The sequence below is a fragment of the Carcharodon carcharias genome, chromosome 10 (genome assembly GCF_017639515.1).
Source record: "Carcharodon carcharias isolate sCarCar2 chromosome 10, sCarCar2.pri, whole genome shotgun sequence".
NCBI lineage: Eukaryota > Metazoa > Chordata > Chondrichthyes > Lamniformes > Lamnidae > Carcharodon > Carcharodon carcharias.
The window spans coordinates 122,563,587-122,591,008 of record NC_054476.1 but is presented as its reverse complement, the minus strand read 5'-3'; the positions used below and the strand labels follow the sequence as shown (position 1 = coordinate 122,591,008).

Genomic DNA, 27,422 nt, shown 5'->3' with positions numbered 1-27,422 from the left:
ATTATTTCCAAAATTCATTTCTATTTGGCTCGAGCAGGATGTACATCCGGATTGAACAGCGACTTGCTAATATGGCCATAGTCACTGGAACAAAAAGGGAACAGGCCAGTAGAACATGAGGCGTGACCAAATCCAATCTTTGTTGGCCATCACTTGCCTCATATTTGCTTTCAAAATGACATCTCCAAGTTTTGACATGGGTACACAGAGAGAGGTCTGGCCATTCTTGCCAATAGAGGACCCAGATTTTTTTTTTTAAACTGCATTCTGTATTTTCTACCACATGGGAAAAAAAATGTTTCCTGATGTCAGCACAAAAGCAGCAACCTCTTGTAAATGGAATTTTCGTCTGGATTCTACAGGAGCTCTTTAAAAAAAAAGTCAAAAACTTGAATCATCACAGTAAATGATTTGGAATTCTGCAGTGGTTCAAGTGACAACCATGGGATTTATACAGTGACTTTTGAAGAAACTTTTCAAGTAAGAATGAAGTCAACAATGCTAATAAATAGAAAAAGGAGGGTTACACACTGGTAAAATGAGCACTACTATACATAAAGTGGATGAGGGTTTGCAATCTCAATGTGGCATATGTAACAACTACTGCAGATGTTTTTCTCAAACCAATATCTACACAGTATTGGTCAGCTAGCAAACGCCAGTTTTTTACTCCCAGCTGCAGGCCTTTTGGATCCCAGTGACAGAACAGCATGTGGCTTCCAAGGTGGGTCATATCTGTTGTATAATGGTCTGGCATTGAAAAGGTTTAACATGCGACAGGGTACCATACTACCCACACTGTGATGTAAAAGAAAACATGACCTACGTCTAGAGGGTAGTCTTGTACTGGACAGAGGCTTGTGTAAAGGCAAGCACGGAGGCAGCTCCTAGACTAGTCCTTATACTGTATAAAAGTATATATTTACTAGTAATTCATAAACACTTACTTCTAATCTATACAAGACTCAGAACTTCCTTACGAGACCTGGCGAACTACGCACATCTTACAACATGGCGCCAGTGATCGGAACAACTCAGAACCTCTCAAAAGGTGGAAAAGAAATTTAAAACCTGGAAGACTGAAAAAACAGAAGTATTCTGACCTGATGAAAAGCACCAGGAATAAAGACACAGAAGGAAATCACGGGAGAAAAGCTCCAAAGCAGAATTGGAAGCAGAAGGCAGAGATAAAACTCCATACTATAGCAGAAAATTCTATTGAATCCCCATGGAAGTCCAGCTTCAATACCCAAAGGGTGCAGAGTCAGAAGACCTAGCAGGGGTGGGATAAAAAAAATAAGTTTTTGGCCAGAATGAATTTTAAAAAGCTTTTTAGCTCAGCAGCAGTCAGAATTATCGTTTTTAAAAAGCACTGCAAACAGTCCGGGTTTCCAAATTGGTGCTCCATGATGGCCAAGTTTGTTCCGGATGAAAAACAAAATTGAATTTTTAAAAGTCAGCATTTTAAAGAACCAGCAAAAGCTGGGAATCAATGGTTTCATGACCTGAAAATACCTCAGAAAGGTCAATCCAGAGATTTGCTGCGAAAATTTTAAAACACAGAAATTGCGAACACCATCAATGTGGGAACCCGCCAAAACTGGCAGGCACAGATTTCATTAAGAAGCAGACAACAGTGCCATGTCGCATTTCCTTATAGCATTTAAAGTAAAACACACTTTTAATTTTAAATGACCATGGATCAAAAATTTACCTTACCAGACCAGTTTTGACTCGTGAAAGGGCCAAATCTAATGCAGAATTAGGTTATCTGGGGAGGAAAGTTTTTAAAATACTGGCGTACATGAAGTCTAGGTAGGAAATCTGAAGTCGTCCAGACTGATATGTTTTTACACTTATTTGGTGAACTCACAGATGAAGTAATCCTAATGCAAGGCAGTGATGAATCTTCAACCAGCACTGATGAAATGTTAAAAGCCTTTGACAAATGCTTTAACTTTCAAGTTGTGGAGCACACAGACCTTAAAAAGAGGGTTAGAAACCCCCCAGTAATGCTACGAAAGAGGAAAAAACAATTTCCAAGCAAACCACACGATGGTACCAGAGAGGCAGAGAACTTTCTGGAAGTCTTAAAAATAAATATTTTTGGAAATCCTGACACATTACCTGAACTGCAACAGCAGTTGAGCCACCTACTATGATTGAAGGCAAAGTAATAAAATGTTCCAAACTGCAGGTGGAGATAAAGATGGAAACACGATCATAAGATGTAGATTTCGAGCTAAAAGCTAAAGAACAAGAAGGGATTACACTGGACACTTTAAACTTACTGAGAACCAGTTGTTGATAAATTAAATGACTGAAATGGAAATCAAAAATCTAGAATGGCAGGAGAAAGTAAATGTTCTCACAAAAGAGCCTGAAGAGTCTCAGAAACAATTGGCAGAAGTGCAGTTACATAATGTGAGCTTGAAGGGTTAGTGCAGAGGAATTATGCTCTGCTAAGGAAAAACTGATCATTGTACAGAATGAACTATCACGGACAAAAGATGAGTTTGATAAGGAGAAGCAAGAACTGAGGAGAATACAGAATGTTGTTCACTGGAAGTAAAACACTTGAAAGATGATTTGAAACACCCAAATGATAACTTTGTAGAAACAAATTCAACAAAAGCAGATCTTAAAACTTGATGAACTTCAAGCATCAGAAGTCTTTAGTAAGCATCATGGAAAATGCCTGGAACAGGAGAAAGAATTGCTTCTGCATAAGAGCAGTTACTTGACAGCAGAATTAACAACCAAAACTGATTGAATTCTTGAACTCCGATCCAATCTGAATAACATGAAGGATGAGATACACTGTTTGGAACAGCAAATCCAGACTATTTTCTTCGTTTCTATGTAACATCTAACAAATGAATTGAAAGAGTCCAAGGAGCAGTGAGCATGGAAGAAACATTCTGAAAAAAACTGAATGCCCAGGTGAAGTTGTTAAAGAGTTCTATAGATTACTCTGAAACAAAGACAACTGAACTTACCAGACTAGTTGCTGAGCTGAAAGAAAAGATTCATAAGCTCAATACTAGAAAATAACAGAATAATCAAATTTTTGGATAAAGTTGTGAAACAAGCAGGAATGAAGGTTCCACTCTTGAAAGGTAAACTCCCACAAGCATCACGCTGAACTGCACATAGGAATAAAAACAGAATGTCACTACAGACGAGTGGAGATTTTGTTCTCCCCATAAGGAACGGGATAAACTAATGACCATCCATAACACCAGATGGGAATTTGAGAAGGAGCAGTTCAACTCCAAAGAACAAAAAAAAGACAATTAAGATCAATCAACCAAATGCCAGAAAGACCACATCCAAAACAATCTCCTATTCAACAAAGTTTACCCAGCACAACAGAGTGTACCACTCCTCCAACTGTTGTAAAGACAAGATCTGGAAGAATTATAAAGCCTCCAGACCACATGAACATGTGAACACTTGAGGCAGGGATAAGGGGTAGTAGAAGTAATGTAAATATGCTGGATAAACAGGAATGCAACATAAATACGTTGGATAAAGACTTGGGTGGAGGTGTAGTATAAGGCATAGAAAAGGTTAACGTGGGACTGGATATAGTACTGCCCACACTGTGAAGTAAAGGAACACATGACCCAAGTGTAGAAGGCAGTCTTGTACTGGACAGAGACATGTCTAGAGGCAAGCATGCAGACAATTCCTAGCTTAGACCTTATAATTTATATAGTTACTAGTAGTGAATAAACACTTACTGTTAAACTATATAAGACTTAGAACCTCCTCATGAGACCTACGGAACTATACACAATATCTTGCGACAATATTAACATTAGAAGTGAGTAGCTGAGATAGTTTGCTTTCAGCTAACATTAGAAATATCAACAATAAATAAGTTGCCAGGACCCCAAATACTCTGCTGTACTTTGAAAAGATTCACAACTGGGTCGGAGTTATTTCATTTTCCTTTGTATTATTCTTCTTCCATATTTCTTCTCTACTGGTAATGCCTTCACTTACAGATTTGCAGGAAGTTGTCAACCCTCCAGTGCTCCTACATCAAGTGCAAGTCAACAGGCTGTCCAACAATGGGAGGAGATAAGAACCTAGAGCAATCCTGTGCTCATTCAGCATGCACGAATGTGTAGTTCCAGTAGGGGTCATTGTGTGCCGTTCAGGAATGGGAACCTTACTTAATTTTATTTTTTTTGTGCTTTGATCAATTCTAGTCCCCCTTAACTGCTTCTCTGGCTGCAATCAGCTACCTCAAGCACGGAACAGGGATCAAACCTGGTAATTTCCTGACAGTGTACCATACCAACTCTGTAAACTCAGGTGATGAGAGACCATCGACACAAGATTGCCTGCTCAGCAAATACTCAGCTCGCCACCTTTGTTTAAAATTTGAATTTGAATTAAAGTGTGGGTAAGTGAAATGCAGCACATGCCAATTAGGTGAGCAGGTGTTATAGTAACCAGCTGGAAACTTCCTTCACTCGTAGACAAGACTGAGAGAAAAGCAAAACACTGGCAATTTGAAACATGCTGCTGATTAAAATTAAAATGATGAGCAGATTAACCGACAGGGCAAGTTGAACTGTACAGTGAAAATTATGGGGTTCCTCATGAGTTGTTGAGTCACAACAAATCACTTATCCTATTTATGATATGTACGTGAGTGATGGATCAGGATAACATGAACTATTATGTTCAATACACACATGCTAAGCACACAGTGTATTGTATATACAGAATGTTTGATCCTATCCGGTTAGCATCACATAAATATACAAACATTACGTTCTTGCATATTGACATCTATGTAATATATCAGGTCACAATGTCTTATTTATCATTAGTAAAAAGATTATAGAATCCTGACAATGATTCTGGCCAGAATTATGTATTAATGCATGGTAAATGGCTTCTTCTGTAGAACAAGCTGAACTGCAGCTGCTCAGCAATAAAATCACTATCCATCTACTAATGGTCCTAATCAATGTTTCAATGTGTGTTATACTGGCAATAGGAGATCTTGAGATGATTAAAGCACCGAATACAATCGCTCTCCTCCACACCAGCAGAGAGTTTCTTGGAACAGTTTTTTACAACTAAACTGAACCTCTCTCTCTCCCTCCCTATCTGCTGGAACCACTCCAGCTTTGATATAATGTCACAATCTTGTAAAATGAAATCTCTTTCTGCTATGTGATGTGAAACCACATGGAAACACTTGGCAGAACATAATGCTGGCAGTCAGTGGAGATAAGATAAAGATTGCTGGCAGCGAGATATGGAATTCAGGAGTAGAACTTAAACTTGAAAACTCCCAAGAAACAAACATGCAATAGATTATTTTAAAGCTACACTTTTTTTAATAATAAATAAGTCTGGGGAGCATAAAGGCACTGAGTACTGCAGTGTTAATACAATAACGTCCAGTACCAACTGGAATCATTTGAATCAGGAACTGGTTGAATTGGTACCCATCCTGTGATTTCCAGCAGGGAGGCACTGAAGTTTTTCTTTTATGGGATGTGAGCATCAATGGCAAGGCCAGCATTTGCTGCCCATTCCTAATTGCCCTTGCTAGGTCATTTCAGGTGGCATTTAAGTGAGCCTGGAGTCACATGTAGGCCAGCCAGACCAGGGGAGAGTGGCAGATTTTCTTCCTCAGATGGGTTTTTAATGACAATCAATGATAGTTTCATGGTCACTATTTCTGAGACTAGCTTTATAATTCCAGAACTATTACCCAAAGTCAAATTCCATCAGCTGCCATAGTGGGATCTGAACCCATGTCCCCAGAGTATTAGCCTGGGTCTTTGGGTTACTAGTCCAGTGACTACTACTATGCCACCGTCTCCTACTGGTGAGGCTGATAAGGTTGCTCCAAGAAAGGGGGGAGATGAGAAAATGTATATGGAAGGGTTCAATTTGGTCATTTCTGGTGTTTTCTAGCAGTTGGTTATGAGGGGCATCAGATCTGACCTGGAAGCAGGATTTGTATCCACCCACCCTTATCTCAAGGGGTCAGGTGAAAAGAAGAGGCACTTACCTCAACATCACCTTAAAAATCATAGAGAAACATATAACTGTGAGCTTATGATCCAGGATATAACCCACTTTTATGGTTATGATAATATACAAAAACCATTAAAGCTTTGTTTCTACGTTTTCTGACACTGTTTGAACTGTGATTAGACCCCAAACTAGTATATACAGCATAAGTCAGCTGTTAAATTTAATTTAATGTTTGGAGATTATTCATAATGCAGTACTAATTCTTTTAAGAAAAAAAGTGTTCCTAACAAAAATTGACTACATCAGCTTTGTATTTGGGGACCTGGGCATTAAGCGACTGTGGACTCCTCATAAATGTAGAAACTTAGTCCGAGAATGTCAGTACGTGAAGGCTGCACTACACCACTTTGCCACTTCCATTATAGTGTATGAAATTCATCATCAAGGCATATTGTTTAAATGCATACAGCTGATTCAAGCATCAAATTGCCTCCTGTTATTTGTGTTGTCAGTGCTCGCCACATTAACTATCGTCAGTACGTTACTTGATTTCACTTGGCAGCGTGATAAACCTAATATCTGTGTATCAACTGCAAAATAAAATTACTCCCCCTCCCTGCCGGACAACAAGCAATAGGCTAGAGTTTGATTAAAGGCTACAATTGATGTTGATTATCTTGGATTGGGGAGAGAAAAACAAATTAGATTAGTTAGGACTTGGAATCATGACTACTAACCAGTTAATTCAACTCTAGAGAATGCGCACGTAGGAATAGGACTGGGCTCAGCCCATTCCCCCATATACGAAGATATAAAAATAGCAGGTAGGAAAAGGTCCAATGTTTAATCAAAAAAGCATTCAATTCACAGAAGCAGTGTGTTAAGCATAAATCAGCAATCTTTGCCATTGGAACCATTTTCAAAATAAACTATCAGTGAAATTCACTCTGCAAAATAGAATCAGGATTGGATAGGTCAACTGAATGAATCAGCAGACTCCTTTTCAAATTAATTAGCTCATTCTAGAAAAAAAAGAAAGAAATACCTTTATATCGTACCTCTCATTACCTCAGTACATCACAAAGTGCTTTACAGCCATTGAAGTACTTTTGAAGTGTGGGAATCATTAGGCTCAAATTGAATCTAACTTTGCACATATATCTTACAAATATAAATACATCTTCCACCATCACTGAGCTATAGGTTAACTCTCCTATACGACATATCATACTTCATTACAGTGAGTTCTGATGAACTATTAACTTGCTTCCCTTTCAGATAGTGATAGTATGTACACACAAAGCAATAATAGTATGGGGGATACTAATCCAGCAATTTTTGACTCCTTACCCTGTCTGTAATACAAACTAGCGTCTGTTGTTCCCAGAGACAATGACTAATCCCTGATCAACACATCAGCTTGTGCTGTTCATCTGTTGTTTAAGGATTTGTAGCAATGAGAAGGTCATATACATATTTGAGATTTTTAAAACATTCAGAACTTTGTGACTTTTCCAGGAAAAATATTTTAAAACAAAATTTAAAGCTCGAATTGAGGGCAGTGATTCTAAAAATCCGCCTTTCCTGAAAAATTCTGTCAGGTGGATATAGACAGTTTAGCCTCTGATTAAAGATCACCTTGTGTGGATTAAGATAATACCTGCCTAAAGTCAGTCATTACTTCAATTTTTCTGAGCTATTAACTGAAGACACTTAAGGTGTCACCTTTCCTTGACCCATCTGCATCACAGTGCATACCAATAATTGGAATATTTAGTTACTTAGCTGGGCTGGGTTTGCTGTTTAGGGGGAATTAGGTCGAATTTTTAAAAAAAAAATCCTTCTTTGTGCTACACTGCTCTGCTGAAAGACCAACCAAAATAAACCTTGGAATCATTTCAATAAGATCACAGTTAAAGCTGTCTAACTTTCCTGCCACACTGAGTGCAACCAACCTCATTTCTGCAACCTATTACACTGATTTGAATAGGAAACATAGTCTTAAAAAATTGTACACGTTTTCAAGACTGCTTTTGAGCTATACGCAGCAAGTAACAGTGTCACAAGCAATTCAAGTAATGCACAGGCCACAACATTTTCACATTTGAACAATTAGGAACATTCAGCAGTACAGTTATAGATTTAATCCTAACCATGAGTTTGTGTTTGGAGAATGCATTTTGAGCTGTATAGAAAAAGGGTGAAATATTGGTGAGTTAATATCTATCAACAGCAGTAGTGGTGGTGGGAACAATTTGAGGTGAGGAATTAAGATTCTCCAATGCTTTATTAGAGCATATTAATGATATTAAATACGCTGTGGTGAAAACAATCACATTTAAGTACATTTCTTCCTCCAACCTATTGGTATCAATAGGCTAATTATGTTTAAGGCATCTCAAAGTCAGTGGGGGACATTCCCATAGCAATGTGTAATATGTCAAACATGTAAAAGATGAACCTTTGTGATTTGCAGGATTTTAGGACTTTAAAAAAAAATCTGCCATTTTGAATGCTGTTTGCTATCAGTGGTAGAGACTGTGTTTAGTGGAAATGGTCTTCAGTATTACATGTTAGGATCTGAACCCACCATTATCACTAGCTTTATCTATTGCATTGGTACCAGTGTGCTAAAAACAAAACTTGCACTTAAGAAAACATGCCTAATTTTGTACCAAAATGCTTTTCATGTGATGATAATCTCATATTGTCTTCTCCAACATCAGCAACCATGGACATGTAACCAACAATGAGAAAGAAAATAATTTGTTCTTGCATAGTGTTTTATCATGTCCTCCTGGACATCCCAAAATACTTCACATCCTATTAATTACTTTTCTGAAGTGTAGACACTATTGTTAATTGGGTAAATGCTTCAGCCAATGTGCATAGAATAAAGTCTCACAAACACGGAGTGCTCAGTTTATGAATTTTTTTGATGTTGATCATGAGGGTAATGTTGGTCAGGCCACCAGGAGAATTCCTTGCCTTTCTTGGGAGTCTTTTTCTTTATCCTTGCATCACTGCTGCTGATTCACATCTACTGCTCATCTGTTGTGAGTCTTTGAGTGGGAGTACAGTCCAATTCAAGCAAGGCATTGTCACTTGCAATGAGGGCAGGGTCTACTGCTGCATGTTCCTTCCCGTGATGGTGCTTTCCTGTGGCAATCTGAAGAGGTAGTTCAAATTTCCGTGCTCCTGTGTGGAGACATCGGCGCCAAGTGCTTTGGTCATGTACAGACTGTTCTAAGTTGTTGAAGCCAAGTTAGCATGAAATGATGTCTCACTTACATGAATCCTTGCACCTATGTTTTGGTCACCCAGTGGTCACCAATGGGTCTATTGGCACCATCAAGCTTTCCATACAGTCAAGCTTTTGAGAGTCCTCTCCACCCACACCTGCCCCCAGCCTAGTCCTAATCATGAGCACATATTCTTTGAGTAGTTTCTTTGGAAACTTTTATATCCATCTGAGCCACTGGAATGGACAGGCAGGAGCTCAGGTATACTGCTGACAGTGTAGCATTTGGTACTGCACTGGAATGTCAGTCTAAATCATGTGCTCAAGTTCTGGAATGAGGCTTGAATACACAACCTCTGAACTCAAGAGACAGCCAAATGAACCAAACTGACACCTGCTTCCCCCACATGTTTTACAATGCAAAATGTCCTCCCCAGAAACAACTCAAATTTACAACTGTAAGCATCACTAGATATCTTTAGACATTTCATGGTTCATATTATTCACACAGATTACATGCCGATCATTATGTGTGGCTTAAATCTCGGTTAACGGGGTTTTTAAAAAAAACTACTTGTTGCAACATGGACAAAGCTTGTGCTTTGAAGCACTCCACCTCGAGGAATTAATCAATGCTACAGAAATCTGACCCACACAATTATGAACAACAATCAACTGAATCCAGCGCTGTGTGCATTAACAAAGCTAATTGCCATTTGACAACAAGTCTATAATTAAATCTACACCTTGTGATACATCAAAATACTGCAGTTTGTTTCCTAAATGCCAAAAAGAAACTTAGCATCAGAAGCATTTTTCCATCTTTTTAAATTCATTCAAAGATGTGCAGAGTGCTGCGAAGTAGCTACATTTAGTCTAGGCCATTCATTTTTAACATTCCTTTCGACAAGCACCATCAAAATGAACATGATCTCTTCATGACAGGAAGAGTTTAAGAGCAGAATAAGAACAAGGAGCCAAAATAGCAGGTTATTGTATCCTGTTAAAGCCCTGGACCAGCATTGCAGCATGTCATTTTTCAAGCATAGACTTTTTCAAATACTGTAGCAAAACTTTATAGCAATCAACTCTATTATGTTTTAAGGTATAGGGCATAAAGAAGGAGAAACTATTTACTCCATTAATTAAGGTCTCATTGCCCAAGTGCAGGAATCAAGTGAGTTATGAAGGTCTAACAAATGCAACATAATCAATGTCACCCTGGCCCAATTGCCTCTTTTGCACAGTTGAAAAACATGGACATGTGAACAAATGCAAATGCATTTAGAAATGACTCTGGTGAAATGTATTGAAGGCCGATATAAACTTCTTTTTACGATAACATGAGGAAACCATGATGTGACCAGGCATGCGAGGATGTTGAGGTCATCTCCTGTAAACAAACAACAGGCCAGGACAAATATACCTGGGAGGAGAGTAACACAGTAAACCGTCAAGGGATTCAGAAAATACTGCAAACTGCAACTGTGAAACTGAAACATTGTAGAAATTCATCTGTACAGCAGTTTATATTACACTGATTTTTGTATTTTAAAGCATATATGTTTAATGGATTTCAGAGGTGGTAACAAAACTGGTTAACCAACTGCCAAAAAGGAATATATCATATCCTAAATTGAACTATGTTTGATACAGGGACTGGCATATATAGTACACATTGTGTGATGGTCAGTGTTCCTCACATTCCATATTAACCATTGTTAACTGAGCTGTTAACACCATCTTCACTCAGATTGCTGTAGACTGCAAAACCATGAGAATTCGCAATCTCTCCTCCAAGCCTAACACAGGTCACAGCATTGAGCAACTAAACCACCTTCATTTTGCAAAGATGAATAAAGCCCAACTCAGATAATTGAATTTATATCAACGTCTTGACTATGTTCAGTACTTTATTGACTGACCAGCAAAACTACTCATAACAACGTGCTACACAAAATTACTGGATCTGTTCTCAGCAGGGCTGCTGCTGATCAATGCCTCAATTACGAGGCTTCATACTTTTTGTTGCATTTTCAGACATACAAGTAAATTCTCAATTTCTCACGCGTCAATGAAGTGAGCTGAGACAAGGCTGAATTTTTTTTTAAATCAGTGTGTAATCCTGCTCTGGTGAATTTCATGCAAAAAAGAAATACATCCCAAGTAGGAAAAAGTACACTTCAAATGTCTGTACTGTAGTATGATCACAGGGCAATTGTGCGACCACTAACACTAGAAATCATACTGAAATGGAGGAATCAATTTTTGCCAAAAATAACAGCAATTCCTGATATACTTAAACATAAAAAGGATTCATTTCAATATAAATTGCTTTATATAACTATAGTAAGGTCCTTTAATGGTGCACTCAAGCCATTTTGGATCACCTTTCAGGATGGTAAATTTTATATGCGACAATCATGCAGTTTATTATAGTTCTGTTACTATCTCTACCTCTTATTTAAAAAATTACACTAGCCCACAATAAAAATCACCCTCCCTTTTATTTTAGTTAATATGAATCCCTAATGAAAAAAATTTCTATTTGCTGACCAGCATAAAAGGTTCTCTATTTAGCTATGAAAAATATATCTGTTTGTTTGCAACTATATGTAGATGGTCCCTGACAAAAAAATTAATCAGCATTACCGGCTTGACTCAAAAGTCTACCCATCACAACTTGGAAGGTGAGTTTTCATTGTTTTGCCCCCTCCCTCCATTTCATAAAGTACAAAAGAACTTAACTTTTGATCATGCTTAATTCATGCATGAATTCTGAAATATTGATGAATCTCTTGTATTAATGTTGTCAAGTGCTAACAACTTCAAAAGCTGGCACAATAGACAATTCTTTAGCAATAAAATATTGGTCTCAGAAAATAGAACAGGATACAATGCTTGAAATAGACAAGGACAACCACAAACTGACTACAGCCACACTTAGGTCTCCATAGGTATCTAATCAACAACACTGTGGAACACTGGATATTGCACAAATGTTTTCGGGAACTACTGAGTGCATTCGATTTTATTACAACTCTATGAGACCAACAAGTTAGGTATTTCCAAGAGGATAAAATGTCTACGTTTCTAACCACTTAGTTTAATGAAATTATCAAATATTCTTGTATATTGCATGAAATCATTGCAATAGTGCAAAATTCTAAAAAAAAATGCATTAATGAAGAAAGTTATCAATAAAGATACACATGTTCATTTAGAGCACAGTTTTTAACTAGATCATAAGGGCATCTCTTTGCTGAAGTGTGGACCTTTTTATTGATTATTTCCCTCCATCTTTGAAGTACATTAAATCTCTACGTTGTTGGATCTTCAAAAAGGTAAAATAAGGCATTTTATTTTAATTATTCAATGAGCACACTATTAAAACAAGTTATCATTCCTCAGTTTTGCTTCAGAGGTTTAGGACCCAGCCACAGCAAACAGGTATTAAAAGTCACCCATTTTCAGAAAGGATGGTTGTCCATCTGCTCCCATAAAAGCTTAAAACAAAACTTGCATAAGCGATTCTGTGATTCCAGTAAATGTTAACTAGCTTCTGGACAGTTGACTCAAATGATCAAAATGAGCTGCATGTGCTTTTGGAAACTAACAGACCTCACTATCAAGTGAATAAACTGATTATATTCCCATAATTTTTTTTAAAAAAATGGATCAATACCGATCAAATTAATTTAACATGGCTCTGAAGGATTTAACAGGGTTTCACTGTAAGTGTGACATGTCAACAACAATTCCACCAATGAATATCAGAACACGACACAGCAAAGTCAGACCAATACAACAGTTAATGTCCAAAATTAAGCCATGTTTTAAGGCTGAATATAACCCCAAGGCTTCTTATAATGAAAGAGAAACATAGCATTTGCTATACATTGGCAGTACTAAAATCTATGAAATTCCTTCAATTCAAATGTCTAGACATTGTCCAAGAAGGCTAACATTGAACATGTGACAAGATTTCACTATCAATTTGGAAAAAGAAGGCACCAGCTAGACTAGCATGTGCAGTTCATAACAATACAATGGCTTCGCTGAAGTAATTTTCTAGGCAATACCATGTATCAAAATAGAGCCATAATTTCTTATTGTCCCTTTACTCTCTCCAAGGAAACTCTAAAATCAATTGTGAGCACAATAATTGTAACAGTTCACTGCAAAATAATTTTGCAAATTTAACTCGCCATTTACATCCGTTAAAAAAGGTTCACGGTAAATGCATTTTGCACCTCAAAAAAGGGACATGATGGTAACCAACACCCCAAACTTTGATTTCAGAACAGCTTCTTAAACCAATTCCTTTTACCATTAACCTGATGTTTAAAACAAAATGAAACTCTGTAGAATGTTATTCTAAGCAAATAACAATCTCTTCCTATAGATGTCACTGACAAGATCTGATGGTTAAAAATACACACTTCATATTCAACAGTGGAAACATGCAATTCAGAGTGTTTAAACAACTTATAAAGAAACAGATAGCAGACATACTGACCTATTACTGTGCTACCATTCCTACACACAGGTACTGTGTATGAGGTTAAAAACAAATGCAAAGAGCTTAGAACTAAAACTGTTGGAAAAGCTGCCCCAGCCAGGTCACATCTCCAGCACAATTGCATTTATATTTCAGTGAAATTTAAAATTAAAACTACATTCCTCCTTAATAACAAGAGTTAGGTACAATTTGGTCCTCAGAAGTGACTTAACAAAGTAAGCAATCCCAAACTAATAAACAGTAAGGGGTGTAAAAACTAAATCAACACTGGTACTTTTGGACACTTAAAGTAACCATTTAAGTTGCAATTCATCCACTACTTCTGTTTAAAGCAAGAAAACATGTGGATTGGGGCTCTTTACTTACATTTCTCAATAGATGGTGATGGAGATGAATCCAGCTGCTGTTAAATCAATGTAGCTGGTCCTCCTGAAACAGGACTTGCTCAACCAGTGGTTCAACGGTTTATTATCCAGTACCAACCACCATTAAGGATGTCCCTTACTTAACACTGACAATCTGATGACCTTTGGGCAAATCTTAGTCAGTTCTACCTCCTAATACCAACAAAGTAGCTATGTGTAATCAACATAATTTCATTGTCATGAGATGAGGCAGTACATGTAAATAGCAAAATATAACTTGAATAGGGAAAGCATTTATCAATCATATTCAGGAATTCTACCAACATTACTGACTTTTTCATAAAATGCAGAAACAGTGTCACATTTACAATGTAATTTTTCAAAGTGTGCCTGAACTCTTAAGTCGTATTTCCAAAACACTTCTCAACATACAGTTACATCATTTCACAATAATTCCCATTCTTGCAAACTTTTATTAGCCAATCAGAGATGTGTTGCACCAATCCCTTCCTTCGGCTCTGTATTTTTTCCACTAGTTGAGTTGGCTTCCAAATCAATGCCGATAAGTTGGCAGCTTTTAAACCTTCTCAGTCACAACTCATTTTGGCCATAGTCTCCACATCTACAGAATTCTTAATTCTCCACAAGCAAGTGCCTCAATATGATAAACTTAGCAAAATTACAATGCATTGACAAAATGCTGTCACATATGAGTGAAATAGTTACACAAACCTCAACCAGCTCAAATCACTGCACTCCTTTCACCCTTTATAGAGTATCAACATTGTTTTCACACTTTCAAACATTTCTTACTTTATCTCAATTCTCAATGGTCAGGTGGGGAATGCAAGAAAAATATCAAGAGAAAAGGGAGAACATACTGTCCAGGAAAGGTCTAGCTATGATCGAGGAGCACTGAGTTCAACTCCGTAACTGATAAAATAGTTTAATCAAACACTATGAAGTGGGGTTTAATCATTTCCTACATGCTTTGCCATTATATTTTAATATTAAAAGGTCATTGTTCTTTTTTTTAAACCTTAAAGCTGAATCACATTTAAATATCCAGACTTAAGAAGGCAGGAATTTGCATTATCCAACAGTGCCTTACCTCCAGAGCTTCCAAGGTGACGAAGCTGGCAATTCCAAAGCCATCAATGAGGTCTTCCTCTCCTGAAGTGGAATCTTTCCTCCGACGTCTCGGGGGTCTGGGACGGGATGAGGCCGGGTTTTTGTTGCTGCCCTCTCGCTCAGACCCTGATGAGGAGAGAGTGTTGGTCGCCCCCGAGGTGCCTCCACCTCCTCCACTTCCTCCTCCAGCTCCCTTTGCTTTTCTGTCTCGATTTCTCTGAGCTCGAGATCGCCTACTCCGGCGGAGCCCACTGCACCGCGGGCCATCCATTGCACACACAAGAATTCCCCACAGCGATGTGACTGCTTATAATTTTTTTTTTATATAACTCAACAAAATTAACAATAGCAATTCCACAAAAGCCCAGGCAAAGCACTTTGCAGGAGGCGATGGCTGGATGCACGTCGTCTGTGTATTAATCACCGAGGCAAAAAAAAAATCCGCAAGAGGAGAATCCGTTTACAACTTGGATGGAGAAATTATTCCAGTATTCCCATAATAATTCCAAGCGAGCCGCCGATCCAGACAGAAATTGACAAAATTCCAAGTAAAATTGACAAGAAAATCCCCAGGTGAAATTGACCAAATTCTCAAGTGAAATTGACCAGGTCTCCACAGTGCAGACTGGCGTTGATTCTATAATCAGACACTTTTATATTTTTTTGCCCACAAGAGATACGAGTTTTTTTTAAATTCCCCCAATAGTTTCAGCAGCAGTAATCTCCCGGAATCCACAATAACCACGACCACAATTTGGTCCTTCCTAAAAATTAAAAATAAAATCATACACTTGCAAAATGCTCTTTCCTTCCACTTGTAGCGACCGGAAAATAACTAGAAATTCTGGCTGATTTTAATGTCCCTTCCATTATTTCTGCATTTGATCCAGTTACTAAAAAGGTGCTTAGCGACAAAATGATGTTTGATCCACACCTTTTCTCTCTTCACACTCACTATCTCTCATCCTCTCAATCTCTCCCGCACACATTCACTGTCTCTTTCCCTCTCTCTTTCTTTCTGTGCCTGTGCTCTCTCTCCCCCCCTCCCTTTCTTCCTCTCTCCTTCCCTCCCTCTCCCCCCCCCCCCCCCTCACTGTCTCCCTCTCTCTCGCTCTCTCTGACTTCTCTTTGTCTGAAATAAAATTCACGCACCGTACATCCCACCACAGTAGATTCCAGCTCTAGCCATCAGACTGAAGACTTTCGGAGCTGACCGGTGTTTTTTTGTCCTCCTCCAGATGCCGATCAAATGCAAGGAGGGGGGGATGAAAGGCCCCTAATCGAGGAAAAGGGGAGGGGGGAGATGAATAAGAATGGAGAGAGGGGAGAAAGACAAATCCTTTGGAAAGAATGGAGCTTTCCCCAGTCTGTAGTACACAGATCCACAGCCCCTTCGGCGCAGGGATAACAACTTACGCCAGTTCCGCTCATGTCTACTTCCTCACCAGGAAATAGTCCAACCAGTTTCACTCGGGCATTTTCCCAGATTTGAAAATGAGCCACTTGTCTTGAAGTGCCCTCCGCTCCAGGGCGTGCGGTCTCGCAGCCCGGGTACCCGCAGTGTTTTACAGCCGGTGCCTTAATGACATCTCCTTCATTAGCTTCCACTTTGCATCTGTGTTTCTTAAGTTCTGCTGAAGTCAGACAACAAACCAGGACGGTACGGTTTAGAGAGAGAGAAAAAAAAACCGCTCGGTGGCATTGGCATCTGGTTTTCAAAAGGAAGTGTTGAAATTGCACCTTCAGTTTGGAGCCAGTGCGGTGTGAGTGGAAGCTCACCGGGTCCCCGTCGCTACCTATTGTGCTTCGCTAATTAATCGTGTTTTATCGAAATGATCCACTCGAAAGATCGGCGGAACTGCACGTCCAAGTTGGAGCGATGATTCAGTGTGCACGTTAACTGTAGCAAGGTGTCAGCCCGAATTTAGGATTCTTTTGCAAGTTTACTCCAAGTGGAAAATTCGGAATAAAGATCATTTTCTGCCCAAGGCTGGATCTCACGAGTGTATATGATCGAGCCAGGGTTAACGGATTTGGTGCCATCTCGGATTCCTGTCAATGGGGAGAATCTCATCGCCGATGATCTTGAGAGCAGCTTTATCGGACCCTGGCGGTCTACAGGCTCCATACCCAGCAGTTTTCCAACTGATCGATAATCGGTAACCAAGGTTTACCCAATGTAAGGAAGCAAGTCAGTTTTTGTTTAAAAGAAAACCCACTCCCAATGTACCCTCTGGTGCTTCTGACAAAGAGAACTCTTGGTCGATTGAGGTAAGTTACATGGAAAGCCGAGGCGTGACCTTTTTAAAATTAATAAGCATTTGATTTTCAGTGAGTTGGGCCATCATTGAGAACATAAAACGATATAATCGCACATAAATACACAGCATTCAAGAAATGTTTAACAAAAAATAGGGCAACAAGTTTGGATGTCCTTTGATTTGAAAGGAACAAATGTTTATTTGCCCCTGATATTTTACCAGCCAATGAAACCAAGTCCTGGTCAAGTTCATCTATTTGCCCCACACCCAAAGTCAGATGTAGTTGAGGTTTTCGGCTTTTTCGATATTCTTCTAGTTACCAAATCAACTAAAAGAGTTTTTTAATATGACAATGCTTGCAATAAAATGCATAATTTATTCAAGTTGTTGACCTATCATGTTGCAGTGACCGAATTTAAACAAGGCAAAAGCAACCACGTGGCTAATTAGCCCTCATTGCCTTTTGAAACTTACTTGAAAATTCATCATCCAAAATCCCAAACTTGGGCCCATTTCCTCTTTCATATGTGGATCAAGTCGCTGTGCAAATCCAGCAGGCTGGTCGTACTTCCAGAATTTTGGTGTGTGCGCCTGTGTTTATTTTATAATTTCAAAAGAAAGATGGAGAATTTAAAGGAGTAGCACTTTAGCTGTTGGAGTTTTCAAATAGATTCATTTTCAGCCGTAGCCAGGAGCACAGGTTGTGTCCGTAACTCTGGCAAAAAGTCACCATGTTGAAAGCTGTGGCACGTTCAATAAATCTGCTGCAATGCTAAACAATACAATTTTTATATTTATCTCAGGTCGGACAAAAGACGGATTATCAACTTGATGGATGTCAGCACTGAGATATGGGACATATTCTGCATTTGGGCGATCAGTGTGAAACAACTGCACTCACATATGTGATACTTCCCCCTTACTCTCCCACAAGGTGTCTTGGACTCAAAAGGTCACGTCTGAAGGAAGAACTTGCTTTTGTATCGTGCCTTCAGAGGGTCCTAATGTACTTTTCAGCCAGTAAATGCTTTTGAAGCATAGTCACTGCTGCGATGTAGAAAACATGGCAGCCAATATGTGCAAAACAAGATCCCACAAACAGCAATGTGCTAATGACAAGACCACCTTTTTTAAAAAAAAACAATGTAGTTTGAGGCATAAATTCTGGCCTGGAAACTGGGGAGAATTGCCCTGCTCTTCTTTGAATGGTGTCATCAGACCTTTTACATCCACCTGAAAGGTTAGATGGGTTCTTGGCCCAGCCAAAAGATAGCAACTCCCCCAGTGCAGCCCTTCCCCATTTCAGCACTGAAGTCTGGATTACAGCCTGGATTATGTGCTGAAGGCTCAGAAGTAGGACTGGAACCCACAACCCTCCGACTAGGAGGCAAAAGCACTAGCAACTGAGTCCAGGCAGTGCAACTACTGCACTCATGTGACTTTTTTTGCATTTCCCACATCAACCATTCTGTTACTCCTGAGTGAGATTGTTAATCTGTTCTGTTCTATGGTCCCAATTCTCACTAGCGAATTGGGTGAGACTATCCAATGTCCCCTGGGATCCTTTATGTCAACAGAGAAAGGAGACTTTGACCTCCTCAATCTCAACTGGATTTGAATCCATATCCCGAAGTCCAACATATTTGAGTTGAAATCACTCCCCATCTGACAATTCATTTATTTCAAAAGCTGTAATTGTTGGCCTAGCAACAAACCATTAGTTACATCATACACTATGTATAAATTTTATGAGCCATAATGCAGACAGCCCTGTAGCATATGAAAGAACGTGTAAAGTCTTGAAGAGTTTATTACACTAGGATCATCCAGATTAACACTTCAGCAAAGCTTACTGTGAGAAATTTTGTACAGGTACATGCCAACTGTTTTGCAAATCAAACATCTAGAAATTACTTGAATTGCTAATTGACTATGGTAGAAGCTGCTTAGTACAATCACCCTCAGAAGCTGCCAACACAGTCAAATGGCAGTGTTTGTTCTCATGACATTTTTATTCCTAAAGAAAACAAAGGTGGTAAAAATCATTCAGAAAGCATGGACATGATAGATTTGTATTTTATTAGTAACTCACACCATGCCATTAACCTATCACCCCTTGTGTTCGCTGACCTATACTGGTTCTCTGTTCAGCAACACATCCATTTTAACTTTTCATCCTTGCTTTCAAATCCCTTCATGTTCTTGCCCATGTCTATCTCTGTAACCCCCTGTAGCTTATAATTCCCTGCAGTCCTTGTGCTCCTCCAATTCTGGTCTCTTGGGCATCCTCAGCTTGCAGCCATATTTTTAGTTGCCTGGGCCTGAAGCTCTGGAATTCCCTCACTAAACCTCTGTGCATCACTACTTTTCCATCCTCTTAAGATGTTGCTTAAAGCATGCCTCTCTGACCAAGGTTTCAATTGCCTCCTTATATCTCATGTGATCCAATGTCAATTCTTTTTTAATAATGGTTCCGTGAAGTGTCTTAGAACATTTTATTACATTAAAGGCACCATAGAAACCCAATTTGTTGTTAAACAATTTTCTTATTAGATCTTATCTCACTTGATTTCACTAATTTATTTTTTCGTATTTATTCTTGGCACCTGTACCCTGATAACTAATTGAAGTTGAAAGTGTGTGAAAGCAAAATTTCCAGAAATCAATTGCTTTCAAAAAGTTTACCTGGCTGGTAGCAATGAAAAATTGTATTCACCAAGGTGATCGCAGGAACAACCAATGTCACTCACTAAGTTCAGATGGAGAGGTGATGTCATTCATTAATTTCACTAGTAGAGATGATTACACTCAGCAAATTCATATGAAGCTGCAATTCCACCCACTCATTTGACACAGAAGCAAATGTATAGAGTTTGCAATCATGCAAAGTAAGTTCACAAACAGGCAAATGACTCAGCAAAATCACACACAAAGCATCATATTAAATTCACACAGACAGAATCACTCTCAGCAAATGCACATAGGCAGTCTAACACATAAAGCAGGTTCAGGAACAGAGGCAGGGATGCTCAGCAAATTCACACATCATTTCACTCTCCCAATCATGCATCAAGAAGCAGTTACAGTCAGCAATTTTCAAAACAGAGACAAACCTACTCAGCAAATTTACCTGAAGAGACAACTACAATTGGCAAGTTCACAGAGGCAATTAACCAAAGAAAGTTCACAAACAGAGGGAACAGCACTCAAGCACACAGGCACAATCAAACCCAGAAAAATCTGGAAACACTCAACAACTACAGAGGAAACAAGTGAGTTAAACTTGCAAGTGTGGGCCTTGTGCCACAAGTGTGTTCTGATCAAGGCTTCACACCTGAAACATTGGAGGTCATGTTCACCTAATCCTGCCTGGGGAGAAAATGGCAGGTTCAGATCAGCTACCCCTTTAACACCCCACCGATTTTATGTTGTAATGATGCCAAAGAATAAAGGACTTGCATTTATGTAATGCCATTCACGACCTAGAATTCTGGAATCTTAGAACGGTCACAACACAGAAGTAGTCTATTTGACCCATTATGACCATGCTCTCTGCAAAAGCAACCCAGCTAGTCCCAGTTCCCAGCACCACCTCCCTGTCAGGACATGGCAAAGCATTTACAGCCAATTAGGTAGTTATGAAGTGCTGTCGCTGTTGCAATATCGAAAACATGGAAACAAATTTGCACACTGAAAGCTTCCACAAAAAGCAATGACTGGACAATCTGCTTTTGTAGTAATGTTGACTGAGGAATAAATATTGGCCAGTAAAGTGAAATTGGGCTGATTGTTCAGTGACAGTTCAGATCCCAGCGGCTTCCTGTTAGGGAGGTTAAGCTAATATTACTTCCATTAACTCTTGCTCTCTCCCCAGATGCTGGCTGACTCATGTTATTCTAGCATTTTCTGTTTTTGCTTCAGATTTCAAGCATCTGCACTTTTTTGCTTTTTGTCCACAGTTGAACCCAGCAAGTTCACAACAAGCAGAGGCAACCATACTCAGCAAGTTCACAAAAAGACACGACCATACTCAGCAGATTCACACACAGATAAGACAATCATGCAAAACAAGTTTACATGGAGAGGCAATCAGATTCAGCAAATTCTCGGAGGAAATCACACTCTGCAAGACGACACACAAATACACCCAGCAAGTTCACACACACACACAGGTAGTGATTCCCAGCAAGCTCAAACACACTCATCAATTTTAGACGGAAAGGCAATCACACTCAGCAGGTTTAGATGGAGGAGTAATGACATTCAATAATATCACCAAGAGGCAATCACAGGAATTTCAGATGGAAGAGCAGTAACGCTCATCAAGTTCACACACAGAAGCAATCACACTTGGCAACATCTCACACAGGGGCAATCACACTCAGTTACTCACTGGAATTTTATGCAAGATACTGTACTTTTAAAGGGGACTGAAACTGACAAGCTCACCAACAGACACAAGACTTCATCGAGAAGCAATCCTACCCATCAAATTTACATGGCGAGGCATACTCAAGAAATTTACACACTGCGATAATCATATACAGCAAGCTCACAAACACACAGGCAATCAAATGCGACAACTTAACAGATTTACACAAGAGAGTGCTTTTAAAGATCAAAATGGGAAAATTCATGCTCAGATGAAATTATACTCAGCAAATTCATTGGAGGGGCAATTACTCTGCAAGTTTGTGTCATGAGGTGAACGGACTCAGCAAGTTCTTACGCAATGAAATGCAGAAAATGTTCTATTTTTGTCTATAATCTAGTTTAGAATTGGCTTCTTCAATTATTTCATGGTACATAGATGTTAAAATGCTATTTTATTCAACAACATGAACTTGCATTTAGATAGCACCTTTAGTAAAACACCCTGAGATTCTTCACAGGAACATTATCAAACAAAATTTGACATCTACCCAAGGCAATATTAGGACAGATGTGGATTTTAAGGTGCAAGGAGGAGAGAGGCAGAAAGGTTTAGTGAGGGAATTAAAGAACTTAAGGCCTAGGCAGCTGAAGCCAATGGTTAAGCAGTTAAAATCAGCTTGTGCAAGATGCCAGAATTGGAGGAGCGAAGAGATCTCAAAAGTTTGTGGGGCTGGAAGAAGTTATAGAGGTAGAAATGGGTGAGGCTGGATCTAAGCCAATATAGATCTGAAAGCACAGGAGTGATAGGCGAAAGGAACTTGGTGTAGGTTAGGGAACTGGTAGTAGAAGCTTAAACTAGCTCAAGTTTATGTGGGGTGGAAGGTGGGAAGCCAGCCAGAGGAGAATTGGAGGAGCCAAATCCAGAGGTAACAAAGGCCGGGATGATGGCTTCAGCAGCAGATAAGCTGAGATAGGGGCAGAGTCTGGCAATGTTACGGACACTGTAGTAGGCACATTTGGTAATGGAACAGATATGTGGCTGGAAGCTCCTCTTGGGGTTAAATATGATGCCAAGGCTGCAAGCAGTATGATGAGCCGCTGGCAGATGCCAAGGAAAGGGATGGAGCTGGTGGCCAGGGAATAGAGTTCATGATGGGGAACATAGGACTTAGGAAAAGGAGAAGGCCAAACAGCCATTTGAACCTGCTCTGCCATTCAATAAGATCATGGCTGATCTGGTGGTGGTCTCAAATCCGCTTTCCTGTTTGCCCCCCATAACCCTTGCCTCCATTGCCTATCAAATATCTAGCTAACTCTGCCTTGAATAAATTCAATGACCCTGCCTCCACGGCTCTCTGGGGAAGAGAATTCCATATACTAATGACTCTCAGAGAGAAAAAAAATCACTTCATCTCTTTCTTAAAAGGGAGACCCCTTATTCTTAAACTGTCTCCTAGTTCTAGTCTCCCCTACAAAAGGAAACATCTTCCCGGTATCCACACTATAAAGTCCCCTCAAGATCTTAAATGTTTCAATAAGATCACTTCTCATTCTTCTAAACTCTAATGGGTGTAGGCCTAACCTTTTCAACCTTTCTTCATAAGATAAGCAAGTTGTGGTCCTGGTTCTGTTGACTATCCTTTGCCAGGCTACCTGTCGGACAAGGTCTAAATATTTGCATGGTTGCCAAGCTCCCCCAAAATTGCTTTTGTCTCTGCTGTGTTATGGGGATGAAGACCAAGTCACTGGTCTTCCAAATATTTATTTGAGGAATTATCTGCTCATTCAAGAATGGATGTCAATGAAGCAGTGTAGTAAATGAGAGCCAGTGAAGAGATCAAGCCAGGAGTTGGTGAAAAAGAGCTGGATGTCTTTGGTGTACATGTGGAACCAGCTATCTTTCAGCTGAGATGTTAAACTGAAGCCCCTTCTGCCGTGTCAAGTGGACATAAAAGATCACACAGCACTATTTGAAGAAGGACAAGGGAGTTCTTCTAGTATCCTGACAACATTTGTCCCTCAACCAACACCTAAAACACATGATCCTGTCATTTAACAGATTGCTACCTGTGCACTCTTGCTGTGTGCAATTTGGCTGCCATATTTCCAACATTACAACAATCACTGCACTTCATTACTTCATTGGCTGTAAAGTTCTTTGCGATGTTCTTAGGTGATAAAAAGCACTATAAAATGCAAGTCTTTTAATTCATCTGCCTGGAGTCTATCTGGGATCTTCGTGAGGAGTGTGGAATCCCTAAAGGTTATGAGTTTACATTTAGCTACCATAAATGGTGGGAAAAATAAATGGATCCACCATATTAAAAAGTACTTCCATTCTTATTTACCATAGGAGTGATGAATTAAACATTATTTACGACCATTCAAAGATCTAGCCAAGTTGAACTACTATAAAAATTGATGTTGTGTTGCTGCTACTATTTGCTTGTTCAACAATTAAAGCCCAAGATGAAATCTAGCATTCTGCTATTCTTTCGCCTGCCAAAAACAAGGAGGATCCCAAAGTCAGGCGAAAACAGCTGAATCACCTAACATGGATTCTATTTTCCAGACATGTGGAGATTTATAGCCATATCAAGGTACTTTCAGGGTCATAGGAAGCCAAGGCTATCCATGATAGGAATCCAAAAGCATGAACATTAAAATTTCCTCGAGCTGACAAAAATAATGAAAAGAAACCCACATGGCAATCATGCTCAGCAAGTTAACATACTCAGCAATCACATTTGTGAACTTATTGGATTTTACACAAGAAAGTGTTTTTGAAGCTGACTAAACTTGGCTAGAGCCTGCTAATAATAGAGGATGTGGCAACTTCTTGGGTATTCACAAAGATCAACATTTTGCATTCTATTCAAAATAACAGTTCCATCCAATGAAATACCCTCCTCCAACAACAACAACTTGTATCTATATAGTGCCTTTAAAGTAATAAAATGTCCCAAGACACTTCACAGGTATATAATCAAACAAAATTTGACACCGAGCCATCTAAGGAATATTAGAGCGAGTGACTAAAAGTTTGGCTGAAGAGGTACATTTTAAGAAGCATCTTAAAAGAGATAGAGAGGTGAAAAGGTTTCAGGAGGGAATTAAAGAGCTTGGGGCTCAGGCAGCTGAAGGCATTGTCACCAATGACATCCAACTCTATTTTACCAACTCCTGTCTTGGTCCCGTCACTGACTCTCATTTACCACACTGCTTCATTGGCATCCATTATTGAATGAGCAGATAATTCCCCAGATAAATATTTGGAAGGCCAGATACATAGTCTTCATCCAATGTTGGAGTGAAATCAGGGATGCCCAAGAGTCTAGAATTGGAGAAGTGCAAAGATCTTTGATGATTGCAGAGCTGGATAAGATTATAGATTTAGCAAAGGGCGAGCCATGGAGGGATTTGAAAACAAGATTGAGAATTTTAAATTCTATAGTTGCCTAATATTTTTAGCCACTTCTGTGAGTTTGAGACAAGAATGGGATGTTCAGATAATCAGTCTGCTGGCCCCTTGACCTTTTATTTCTGGTATTAAGGTGAACTCCAGAGGTTAACAGCAGGGGTACACAGACTATTATTTCTGAATCAACTTCAAATTCTAAAGATTTAAATCTATATATATAAAAGCAAAGAGTCTGTCTGTTGGCAAATCCTCAGGTCCTTGGGTCAATCTCAACTAAACCCTGATGGGATGATACCTTGGACCAAGAGGCATGTTGGAGGGGAGTTCACATTTAACTACACCCACCAGCAGAGTGCTGGGGGGAGCTTATGCCTTCTAGCAGGGGATCTCATGGCCCTGCCTACAGTGTGTCTCCGCCTACACTGTAACTCAAAACATGCTTTAACCAACCTTAACCATGCATTTCAAGAAGAAATGTGAGGAATTTAAACCATAAATCCTTGACTTTCTTTCTCATTTCATTTTTTTCCTCATACTTTATTTGTTTCATGTAAGTTTTGTTCTGAGAAACTATACATTATCACTTGGTAAGGGAAAGCGACAGATGGCTTGCAAAGCCAAAGAAGATGAAGAGGCGAGAGCAAAAAGGCAAAAAGTTGACAGGAAACAACTGGTAGCAATTAGAGAAAGAGAAGATGAAGGGGATAGAGCGACAAGTTGACAGAGAAAAACAGGATGCAAGAAGAACCAAGTAAGAGGCCAGGATTCTTTAAGGAAGCTTCTATCTATGATTCTCATCATAATTATGAGTCAGACCCAGAATGTGTATGTCAGAAGTATATACATATTGTTTTCAACAAAGTGGAAAAAAGAGCCACCTTCAAAGTGTTCTGCAAATGGTAAAGCACAATTGTCACCCTTAAATGAGCCACCTGACAAACTGAATGTTCTTCCTTTAACAACAAAACAACAGCAACAAAATCAAAACACCTCTTGAAAAACGTCAGAAAATGTAACAGCTAAGTAGAAATCCCTTTATTTTGGCTCAAGAACTTCCAATGTAGTCTAACCTGAAATATTCAACAAACACTGAAAATACAGGCAGTGATGCTGAAAATCTAGAACTGGTAATACAGATGTTACCTTTGACACTGATGATGAAATATTCAGAGCAGTGACAAACATTGAGGAAATAGGCATAGATGTAGATTTTCGTCCTGAGATTTTGAGAGTGACACTGAGGATGTAGACAATGATTAGTTGAAATCATATAGTAAAAGTTGTAAATCTAATTGAACTAGAGGCAAGCCAAGTAAAATTGAGTAAAGCAAATGAAAGTAAATTCATGGTGAAAAAAATATTTTTTGTCTAATATTTTGAGTGTAATAATTTTGTGAATTTAGGTATTTATATTTCATATTTGTGGACTTAAAATTGATCATTAAAATAATTTTGTGAAAGGTCATTAAGAGAACATCATAAAATCCTGCCTTTAGAATATCTCCACCCACAAACACTTTCCTGTAGGAATCACCTGATCAAGATCAGCAGCGGGATTCTGGTCGATTTCCCTCTCTCTAGATCAAGATCCTGGAGCCAATTTCCACTCCCCTATAGCTGAGATCACTTAATTCAGCACAAACCAATCAGATTTGCAGGGCTCAATTACAGACTAGCTTCAGCAACTGAGCTAATGGGAGAAGAAGCTGGTATCTACGGACAGTTGTGTTCTTCAGCTACTTTAAAATTGGAAGAAAGGATTTTAAGTCAATTATTAGCATTGCAGCCTTAAAGCAGCATTAATGTAGAACTCGTTCTTGCTTAAATATTTCAGGAGTGGATGCAGGTCATATTGGGATGAAGGTCATCTTGTTCAGGCTATATTTCCTTACATGTCATTCCCAAACTTAATGGTCAGTGTTCTGTTACCATAGCATCAGCAGACTGCTATAGAACAGAATCTAAATATCCAGATCAAATGCATGTTCAGCACGGCACCGCAATTGTACTCAATTTCTCAATGGCTAGACAACTAAAAGACTGTCAGTGTAGGGAGACATAAATACTCATCATCCTTGCATATCACCCAGCA

At 39.1% G+C, this 27,422-nt stretch overlaps 1 protein-coding gene and 1 long non-coding RNA gene across 2 annotated transcripts in view; one reads left to right on the top strand and one right to left on the bottom strand.

The window, feature by feature from the left end:
- LOC121282868 (autism susceptibility gene 2 protein-like) overlaps positions 1–15,634 on the bottom strand; it is a 546,939-nt gene extending 531,305 nt beyond the window's left edge. Inside the window, exon 1 of the mRNA XM_041196681.1 lies at positions 15,255–15,634. Coding sequence (XP_041052615.1) covers positions 15,255–15,545 — 291 coding nt within the window. The 5' untranslated portion in view covers positions 15,546–15,634. The remainder of the gene's footprint in view (positions 1–15,254) is intronic.
- A 1,117-nt stretch (positions 15,635–16,751) lies between these two features.
- Positions 16,752–20,061, top strand: LOC121283394. The gene is made up of 2 exons (XR_005944249.1): positions 16,752–17,545; positions 18,339–20,061. It is a non-coding gene; the product is annotated as an uncharacterized LOC121283394 (long non-coding RNA).
- Positions 20,062–27,422: the final 7,361 nt, after the last annotated feature.